Below are 10,824 nucleotides of genomic sequence, written 5' to 3' on the forward strand. Positions count from 1 at the left end.
AGCTCTGCATTCTTCTTGCCATGCTCACAGACATTCCTCAGATGTGCCATCCTTCACAGTTTAAACTTCCTCACCACCCCGTCGCTCAACTGCCTCCCTCGAGCCGAGTAGACAGGCATTAATGCCTTCTCCCCTGCGCAATTAATCTTGTTAATATCCCTCCACGAGTGGTACAGCCAGGGTCCGTGGGCATGCCATCTGCCCACGTGATGGCGCGTGCCATCCCTTCGCCCTTTATACACCCGCATCCGGGAAGGAGAAATCCTTCTTCGCCAGAGAGATACAGTCATTGATGAGCTTGTCATCTTCTGAATTATCCAAAGAACCTGCAAAGTGGGAGATACGCTGGGAGGCACCTTGGTTGGCTAATCTATCCGCCACCTTGTTCGCTGTTCTCCGAACATGCTTGAACTCTATGCTGTGGGGAGTTTGTAACTTCTCCTCCATGGATTCTAGCCTGCTTAAAAGTCTCCAACTCGTGGCCACTTTGACCGCCGGCGTACCTGCTTGGAGTCTTTGGGCTGCATTGATAAGGATCAGGGAGTCACCTTCTACTTCCAAGGGAAAGTAGTTATGCTGTTCTGCAAGACATAAGCCTCTCCATAAGCCTTCTAATTCAGCTACATTATTAGTATCTTTACCTAATGAGCCATAGAAAACCTGTATTATTGCTCCTGTGTGACTTCTGAAGAGTCCTCCATAACCTGCTAGCCCCGGATTGCCTTTGGCCGCCCCATCAAAATTTAACTTGAAGGTGGCATGAGCAGGAGGGGACCAACTGGAAGGAGAGGTGCTGCTGTTAGGGGGTCTGGTTCTTGCTTTCTGAATCATTGAGAGGTTTAAATTCCAAGCCTTTAGGATCCGACATTCTAATGGAGAGTCTGGCATATCAGAGTCTGACCATGATTTGAGGGCCAGAGTTTCTTGCAGCTGATTGGTGAGGATTTGCCATAAGGTTTCATAGGGCCTGGAAGAGTTGTTGAAGATTCTGTTGTTTCTTTCTTTCCAAAGAATCCAGTAGATGAATCCTGGTAAGAGTCTCCACAGGTGGTTGAGCAGCTGACTCTTGTAGGGGGAGGGAGTCCATTTCCTTAAGTTTGCAGCAATATCTTCTGTCCTGGCTTCTGATCTTATGTTGCAGCTCTCTGCTTTCCTCCATATTTGTGTTGCTAGTGGGCAGGTTTCCATGAGATGTCCTATTGTCTCAGAATCAATGTTGCAGTTCGGGCATCTTGATGGCCCCACGAATCCACGCTTGATCAAGTTATCCCATGTGAGTATTCTTCTTTTGCTGAGCAGCCATAAGAAAGTGGATATTTTGGGCCAAATTCCTGGTTGCCAGATCTTTTCCCAAATCGGATCCTTATTGGGTTGGTTTCCATTATATCTGAGATGATGGGCTTCCTGAGTAGTAAAAGTACCTTTGTGTTTGTGACCCCATCTAAGACGGTCCTGTAGAGTGGAATACCGAATTTTCCTGTAGGATAATTCTGTTTCTATATCCTCAAATGTTTCGCTTTGCCAATTGTTTTGCCAGAGACTAGCTTTCTTCCAGGTTCTGAAGTTGGTATTTTCAGATTGGTGCCAAAATTGATTGACTTGAGTGAGTTGGGCTTGCTGCATCTGTTCTTGCCAGAGAGGCTTGTGGAAAATCGTTGCAAGCTTAGGGAGCTGCTGCCATGAATCCTCCCAAAATCTGGCTGATGTGCCAGAGTGTATCTCCCAGAAACTATGCTCTTGAATGAATTTGCTGTGGGGTTTAGCAGCGTTCCATATGGGAGATCCCTGAGTTGTGGAATTAATTCTGATTAGATCTTTCCATTGGCTGCCTGGAGCATACTTGGCCTGCCACAGTTTTGCCCATGGAGCTTTTGGCTTAGTGATCCACTTCCACCACATGCTAGCCCCCATAATGTCATTGCTCTGAATGGGGTCTCGAAGTCCCAGGCCCCCATCGGATTTGGGTTTGCAAACATCAGGCCATTTCACAAGCGCCCATTTTCTGTTGAGGCCCGTCGATCCCCAGAGAAAGTTACGCTGGAGATTGCGGATAGCTTTAAGGACCCATTTAGGTGCTGCCAACAGAGAAAAGAGGTATAAGGGCATGGCTTGGAGTACCGATTTGATGAGGACGAGCCTGCTGGCAATATTAAGAGCACGGAAGGTCCAGAGGGAAAGCTTAGATTCAAGCTTGTCTAGAAGAGATTGCCATGAGGAATGCTTGATAACAGCAGCAGCCAGAGGGGCGCCTAGGTAGGTCGATGGGAGTTTAGAGATGGAAAACTGCAAGATTCTAGCTATGTTCCTTTGGGTGGAAGGGGGGGTATTGAAGAAATATAGCTGAGATTTTGATGAGTTAATGGAAGTTCCCGAAGCTTTAGAAAAAATAGATAACAACGACTTGAAGACGGAGGCTTCTTGCGAGGAAGGGTGGCCAAAGAGCATAGTATCATCGACAAATTGTTGATGTGAATGAGGAGAGAGGCCATGAACGGAGATGCCTTTGAGCATTTTGGTAGAGACAGCTGCCTTCAACAATCTGCCTAATCCTTCTGCCATGAGTACAAAGAGGAAAGGCGATAAGGGGTCCCCTTGTCTAATACCCCTTGAAGGCCTAAAAGGTTTAGAAGGAGAGCCATTTAACAGTATAGAGAAACTTGGGGAGGAGATCAAACTATAGACCCATCTTATCCAAGTATGATTGAAGCCAAAAGCAATAAGCACTTTTTGAATATAGTTCCAACTGAGCTTGTCAAACGCTTTGGATAAATCTAGTTTAAGAAGCATACCTGGCTTTTTGAGAATTTTGAGGGAGTGAATCACTTCATTTGATAGGATGATCCCGTCCATAATCTGCCTTCCTTCGACATAGCCAGTTTGTTCCGGAGAAATAAGTAATGGTAGAAGAGGCTTGAGTCGATTTGCGATGACCTTAGAGATAAGCTTGTATATGACATTGCATAAAGCAATGGGCCTGAAGCTTTCAGGTTTGCTTGGTTCAGCACATTTTGGAACTAGTGCAATGAAGGTAGTGTTGAGGGCTGGAAGAACCCAGTGCATGCTTCTTGATTCTTCCACCAGCTCCCAAACTTCTACTTTGATTAATTCCCAGAATTCGTGGTAAAAATTGGCAGTGAAGCCGTCCGGCCCCGGGGCTTTGCCATCCTTGAGCTGGTTCATCGCTTCTTCAATTTCCTTCATCGATGTTGGCTGAAGTAATTTGTTGTTGTGCTCATCCGTTATGATTTTGGGAATGTGCTGCGTAATGGCTCTAATTTCGGCATCCCTGTTTCCGTCCGGCTCCTTAAGGATATTTTGAAAATAGTGTGTTAGTTCCTTTTCCATGTCTTCATGGGTTTCTATTTTCTCTCCTTGCTGATTATTGAGGAAAGTAATGTTGTTGTACATGCGCCTCTGTTTAGCTGTTCGATGAAAAAATTTTGTATTTTTTTCGCCTTCTTTTAGCCAGTTGATTCGGGATTTCTGCCGCCAAAGTATTTCTTCTTGCTGTCTCCTCTCTTCTAATCGATGCCAGAGGATTTGCTCCTGTTGTAACTGCTCCTCCGTGCGGCCTTCTTTAATGATATCTTGCTGAAGTGTTTCCATCTGTTTTTCCAACCTTTGTCTATCCTCCTGAATGTTGCCAAATTGAGTTTTGTTCCAAATTTTAATTACCTGCTTAAGGTTTTTCAGCTTTTGTTGAAATTGAAACATTTTGGCTCCTTCTGAAGGTCTGTAGGCTTTCCAGGCCTCTTCGACAATCTGCCTAAATTTTTCATTTGTAAACCAAAAAGCTTCGAAGCGGAAGGGCCGGTTGCTTTTTGTACCAGGTCTAGACCAGTGGAGCATGATAGGCCAATGGTCCGATCCTCCATGAGGCAGAATTGAAGCATTGAAATCTCCGCCTAAATGGATAGCATTATCAGAAAGGAGGAATCTGTCAAGCCGAGAGGCGATATGATTGACCCCACTGCGCTTGTTGGTCCAGGTGAAAATCCCATTGGTGGTTGGAATGTCCATTAAGTGATTATCCTGAATAAAGTCTCTGAGGCCTTTGCTGTCATTTTCTAATCTTGCTCTGCCTCCTGTTTTCTCCTCCAGCGATTGAATGATATTGAAATCACCTCCACCTATCCAGAGCGGGAACTGTCTGTTCTCATTTAAACTGGAAAGCGTGTTTAACAAATCCAGTTTGTGCTGATTACTTTGCGGAAAGTAGACATTTGTCAAATGCCCGTGAATATTAGTTCCTATGAGATGAAAGGAAGCTTGTATGAAAAAATGAGATGCTTGGAAGTCATAAAGATTGAGGGTCTGTTGATTCCATAATATGGCTAGACCGCCTGAAGCTCCTGAAGCTCCTACTGACATTAGGCTACTACCAGCCCATATCTTGTCTCTTACCTTGTCCATGGCTATAGTGCTTTTTTTGGTTTCTTGAAGAAAAACTATGGAAGGTTTTTCTTGCTGAATCAAGTTCTTGATCATCCTAGTTTTTGAGGGACTGTTGAGTCCTCTCACATTCCATGAGATGAGCTTCATATTTAATGGGATGTGGGTTTGAAGAACTTAGTCAGCTTAGGGAATCTCCCTGATTCCATAAGCATTTCCCCTACTGCAATGGTCCTTTGCAGGTCTGTTTTGCGCCCTCTTTTCTTGGTTTCTTTGAGACTCTTTTTTGCATCCCATGGACTTCCTCCTTGTATGCCCAGATGTTTATTGTGTTGAACTTTGGCTAGGACCCCTTCCAGCCGCTCGATTTGCCAGGGAGGAATGTTATTGTACTCCTTTTGCTTGCATGCTGTTTCTAGCTTTAAGATGTCTATTCCTTCAAGAATAATGTTCTCCGGATCCTGTTCCATGCTGCTGGGGGTTTCTTGTTCCTCCTCCTCTATGATGGTATGTAAGCTTAGCGCTATTGCCGTGTCCATATCCATGTCAGAAGCGGGTAACTTGGGATCGACTTTGGATTTCCCCTTGCCGGCGGAAGGATTATTTGGATCGGTGGCCTCCTTTGGAATATCTTCAGGAGAAGATTGAGCAGGATGCGCAGAGCTGGGTTTGTCTACATGATTAGGAGCATTAGGATCAAGGGATGAGGAGGGCTGAGAGGTGGTTTCCGGAGGCTCTTCACTGTGTGGATCTTGGTTGGCAAGAGGCGAGTACTTATTCTTAGTATCTAATCTTGAAGGGAGCTCAGGGGTTACCTGATTCTTTTTTGCATGCCGGCGGCGATTGAGGATGGTGGTGAAGCCTTCTGAGTCCGTCTAAGTATCTGATGCATGAGCTTTGGGTTGCTGGTTAAGAGGGCAGTCCCTAAACAGGTGCCCATGTGCATGGCACTTCCGGCAACGAAAAGGGATATGTTCATAATCAAGAGTTTGTTCCCATTCAAAATCTTCATGGAGGAGACTTACCGAGTCTGCCAAAGTCTTGGCAAGGTGCATCTTGACGCAGATTCGGGCATACGAAGTATACTTGCGCTTCTTTGTTTCCTCAGCCACTTTGATGAAGGTGCCCAGTCTATTTCCAATGTCCTCTAGCATTTCTTCCTTCCAATATTCCACTGGGAGTCCGTACATTCTGATCCACACCGGAGCCCAGCTGAAATCTTCTTTGTTTGGGTCAAATCGAGGCTTCCATTCTGTGAGGTACAGTCCAGAGGAGTTGAAAAAATAAGGGCCTCCTTCAAATACTTTGGTTCTGTCCTCCAGGCAGTTAAATATGGCTGTGAAGAAGCCCTTTGGGCCCAGCTGCAGTGTTACTTGTCCCTTTGGTTTCCATTTGGTTTCTATCCAGCCATTCAGAGCTCTTTCTGTTGGCCAGAAGCCTAAGAATTTGCCTATTAGTGCATGGTCCTGCATGTACTGTATTTCTCCATTGATTCGGTGACTAGGCAGTTCGATCTTGATGCGCTCAGTCGACTTGGGAATGCAAGTATTCGAGGACGCCTTTGGCTGTGACGAGGAGGCATTTTGATCCTGTTCTGGTTCATGGTCTGCTGCTGCTGTCTGATCTGCAGGGCTTTCATTATTGCTGGCCTTTTGTCGTTCTAGCCCTTTGTCGCTATTGATGTCCGGAGGAGTCGGCGGCTTCCGATTCGTTTTCACGCTGGCGGCAGAATCATTCAAAGGAGGGGGGGCAGAGCCCGCCCCTCCTGCCGGCATTGCCATAGAGACCTTCAGCCAAGGACTGGAGGCTTGACGAGGTCTGTCAGGGTCGCGCAGCTAGGGTTCAGAGATGGCGGTAGGTGTCTGTGCATCCGTAGGGTTGTAGAGCGATCAATCGATCCAGGGAGGTTAAATGTTGGACCTAACCATCTATCGCAGATTGAAACAAGAGAAGAACCTAATAATTTGGAGGAAGGGTTTCCTTATGCGTAGCTCTTTGTGGTGCGCATAGCGAATGACCATTTTGGAGACATTATTCACTTCTTGACTATGGGGATGGCACCGGAAGGATATACAAGTCTCCAGAAGCAGCAATTAGTAGTGTGTGCGACATATTTTTCAGTTATTGCAGGACATTTATATAAAATGGGTGTGGATGAAATATTGCGAAGATATGTGCCAGAATTTGAGCAGGCCAACATTCTCACTGAAGCTCATGGGAGACCTACAGGAGGCCATTATGCAGGCAAGGCAACTGCGCAGATGATTTTACGCACGGGTCTATGGTGGACAACATTGCATAAAGATGCCAAGGCATACTATAAGGCATGTGATGCCTGTCAAAGAATTGGAAGACGATCGTGAAGAGATGAGCTACCACTACACCCTCAGGTATCTTTGCAGCCCTTTGAGAAGTGAGCGATTGATTTTGTGGGGGTAATTCAGCCCTGTGGAAAGAAAATGTGTATGCATTATATTATGACTACGACAAAATATCTAACCAGATGTGCAGAAGCAGAACCAGTTAAGGATTGTACACGAGCTACAGTAGAAAAGTTCTTGTTTTAGTGTGTTAACTAGGTTTGTATGCCCAAAAGTGTTGATGAGTGACAAAGGTACACACTTTCAAAATGAAACAATCAATGTGTTGACTGAGGAATTCTAGGTCTACCATCAGAAGAGCACACCATATCACCCGCAAGAAAATGGAACTATTGAAGCCTTTAATAAGATTTTGGAGACAACGCTGACAAAGATCTGCAACACACAGCTGAATGACTAGGATGTATGTGTACCTGCAGTACTCTGGGCTTATAGGACTACTTGTAAGAAGCTGATAGGGAAAACATCATTCAGATTAGTATACAGGGTCGAAGTCGTAATGCCGATCAAATACATTGTGCCTAGTTTCTGCATTGCAGCTTTGATGAATATGGCAGATTGAGAGGCCTTGGAGGAATGGCTCGTGTAGCTCATGGAACTCGAAGAAGACAGATTTTGGCAAGATTCCATCAACAATTACAGAAGGAATGTGAAAAAGCATGCCATGATCGACACATCAAACTTCGCACATTCCAGGTAAATGATCTTGTCTTGTTATATGATAGTAGATTCACTAAATTTCCTGATAAATTCCATATGCATTGGTTAGGGCCATATATTGTCAAATAAATTACAGATGGAGGCACAATTTAGCTCGCGAAGCTTAATGGGGAACCCTTCCTAGGAAGAGTGAATGGGAGCAGATTGAAGTTGTATACAGGGGATCCTGCACAATGACTATATGGCAGCAGGATAGTCTTAGTGCTCCAGGTAGTTGCAAGGGAGCGTGGGACTATAAACTACATTGTCAAGCTTGGTGGACAACACATCGAGTAGGCTGCACGGAGAGTGACAAAGATACAACTAGTGAAGTTGTGCCAAAAGGAAAGGTACTGCCTAGCCTAGTAGGAAAATGATCGTTGGAATTACTATTCATGACTTTACAGCTAGAAGATGATTAAGTGGAGTGGGGTGGTGGAAATTAAGGTGAAAATCATTTAAGATATATCGCCAAAACAACATTTATTATCTGAATTTGGGGGAACGATCATATTTGAATTCAAAATCCCCTATAAATTTTGTGTGCCCATCCAACAGAGAACACATTATGCTCTAAGACTTGTTGTTGAATTTTGTTGTCTGTCGCCTATGAGCCACATGTTTTGGGATGATTTCATTCCAAGCTCAACATTTTCCAAATTACCTGAGATAAACTGAAACCTTATTCTTGAGTAAATGTCTGCCACAAGCCCTGCTGAAATTGTTAGTGGTGGCGATGTTGTCTCTGATGCAGCAACCCAGGAAGTTGAATGTATGGAAGCTCCAGCTGTTGTGCCTATGGCGCCGAGGTCGCCTAGGCCGAAGCACACCCATACCTAAGAGGCCTACCAAAACACAAGAAAAATAGAGGAAAGATAAGCAACCAAAAAGAGTAGTGGACCTGGAGGCAGAATAATTCTAGGGAATGGAGGATATTGATGCTGAAGGGGTGGCACCCATGATGAGGCTGCGAAAGTATATCTCTCCGTAGAAGGGAAAAGCATAGGCAATGAAGGACCTTGATACCAAGAAGTTCATAGTATCCATGCCCCTACTACCTGAGTAGGTCCCCTTTGAAGGTCCTCGGCTCACGCGGATCTCGTTGTCAAATATGGATGATTGGGACCTCGCAGACCACACTAAGTTTCCACATTTGGCGATGGATAAATATATGTAAAGGATCTATTACAAAGAAATGTGTGTTACAACATTAGAGCCGATGGAATGGATTTGCGGTGTTGAGCAATCAAGGTTGCTCAATCTGTTGTTGGTGCCACATTATCACCGCACCCCCATTAATATGATATGTGTGCGCCAGCTCCTCACGCTAGTGCATGATGGGTGCTTATGGCTAGGAGAGCCTATCCCCATCATGGACATGTTGATTCACAAAATCATGCAGCTGCCTTACAAAGGCACGAACCCTACCAAGGTGTTTGGAGGGAAGCCTGGTGAGAAAGAGCTTGCAGACAAGATGAAGAAGGATAACGGCCTCCTCAAGAAGTCACGAGGGTATTCCATTCTCTCTATTACAGAAAAAGAATTTTAATTTTTTGCCGAGATTTTAGCAGGAAAGGTTATGAGAAAATATCACACGGAGGATGTTCTGGTGCCAACAGTTTCACTTGCAGTGTAGTGCGCCAAAGGCGTACAATTTAATTGGGCCAGGTACCTTTGTTAAAAGTTCCTAGAGAACTGCCAAGAGGCCCAGGAGGAAACAAATTCATTCCACTACGCTTGGTTTCTTCTATCAATTGTGCTCGTTACGTGGAGATTCTCAGAGGATAGCCAATTTCCTCCTCTCGAGGAAGGATTCTCGGAAGTAGCGCAATTCACCTCTTTGTGGTCTACAAATGATGTTGCGCACATTGCAAAAACAAAGATATTTTGGACTATCATTGAAATGGATATACATATGGTATTCAGTCAACATCCAAGGTTGTCCCCAACCTTGTTCACGTAGCTATAAGCCTATGTGACGTTCAAGGCTGACTTCCACCGATTCTATATCCAAGCATGAAAGGATCTAGAGACTAAATGGCACAAGTTGCCATATTTGGTGTTGGAAACAGACGTGCAAGAGGTTGTAGGGTTATGGCCTACGGAGTGGTGCACCTCGTAAGAGTTAGGTGTTGGAACAGGCATGGTCGTGGAAAGTTTTGTTGCACAAAAAATAAAGGAGGATGCTTAGAAAGTTATGCATACCCTAGTAGAACAGAAAAATAAGGAAGCTATAGACAATGCTCGCCTAGAGCAAGAACGCACTGTTAAGGAGCAGACGGAAAAAGAAATAATGAGTCACAGAAAGCTGATAAGTCACCTTCACCAAAGACAAAGGAAGAAGAGCTTTTAGCCAAAGGTGGAGGTGGCCATGAGGGGTAGAGCACCTCCTTTATTTTGAAAAGATATGTCACAGAGCAGAAGGGTGAAGCACGAAAAAAGCAAAAATTTGATAAAACATAGGTTGATCCATGGTATTGATAGAAAGTGATCTTAATGAGATCGATTATAAAGTCAAGGATAAAATGATAGAAGTGTTGCAGTAGTTTGAGCAAAAATATATGCAAATGCTGGGGAGCGTCCAGAGGGATCTGTGCGAGCTGCAGATCGAGACAAGTAGAATACAGCCGGGCACTAAACAATAGAGCGTGGAGCAAGCAAGCCTCACCTCCGAGACAAGCCAAGCAACAGAGCTAGTCAGGACCCTAGATCTCAGAACTATTCCATTTCCAGATGAGTCCATTTGCACAGAATCATCTAATGATTGTATTATACTTAGTACAGTAAAGGATATAGGACTGAATATAGCAGTGCTCTCCAACGAAACCCTCCACGTGCTGCATAAGGCGGTGGCAGATGAGTTGAGAACCAGGAAGCAGTGCGTAGTTCAAGTCTGGAGTCAGCAGTAGCAGAGGCCTGTAAGACAGTGACTGAACTTCACATCCCGAAGGATGCACAACTTGATGCCAAAATTAGAAAATTAGTTGTTGGTGTGCGCAAGGCTAAAGCAGAAGTTGGATGAGTAACTTTCGAGTTCAACATGAAGAATGCAGATTTGCAGTTGAAGTTGTAGCCCACAGCTCTGCTTAAGGTCCGAGAGCAGTGCAAAATTGAAATTAAGGAGGGCATGGCTACCTTGGATACCACAGTCACTGATTGTGCGACATTGTTTGAGTAGGCTATGGAGCTATTGACCAATCTGTAGGAGGATCCGAACCTGTAAACATTGAACACAGAGGTAAGCGATATGCAGCGCCAATATGATGAGGTCAAGGCAACTGCTCATAGCATAGTACCAGTGCAGTGCCTTGCCAAGTTACAGGAAGGAACGCAGCTACTGGCATAGATAGAG

The 10,824-nt window shown here is 44.8% G+C and overlaps 1 protein-coding gene across 1 annotated transcript; it reads right to left on the minus strand.

Annotated features, from left to right (window-relative positions):
* Nucleotides 1-234: 234 nt before the first annotated feature.
* LOC149142703 (uncharacterized) lies at nt 235-4,413 on the minus strand. Its single transcript, XM_089451562.1, has one exon. The coding sequence runs from the start codon at nt 4,411-4,413 to the stop codon at nt 235-237; it is 4,179 nt and encodes a 1,392-aa protein (XP_089307688.1).
* Nucleotides 4,414-10,824: the final 6,411 nt, after the last annotated feature.

This window comes from Pinus tabuliformis, chromosome X (genome assembly GCF_031772625.1).
Source record: "Pinus tabuliformis cultivar Carrire ecotype Pingquan chromosome X, CPIR1, whole genome shotgun sequence".
NCBI lineage: Eukaryota > Viridiplantae > Streptophyta > Pinopsida > Pinales > Pinaceae > Pinus > Pinus tabuliformis.

Bases quoted from the DNA above. Each gene is read 5' to 3' on its own strand.
- LOC149142703 (XM_089451562.1), bottom strand. From the start codon at position 4,413: ATGGACAAGGTAAGAGACAAGATATGGGCTGGTAGTAGCCTAATGTCA.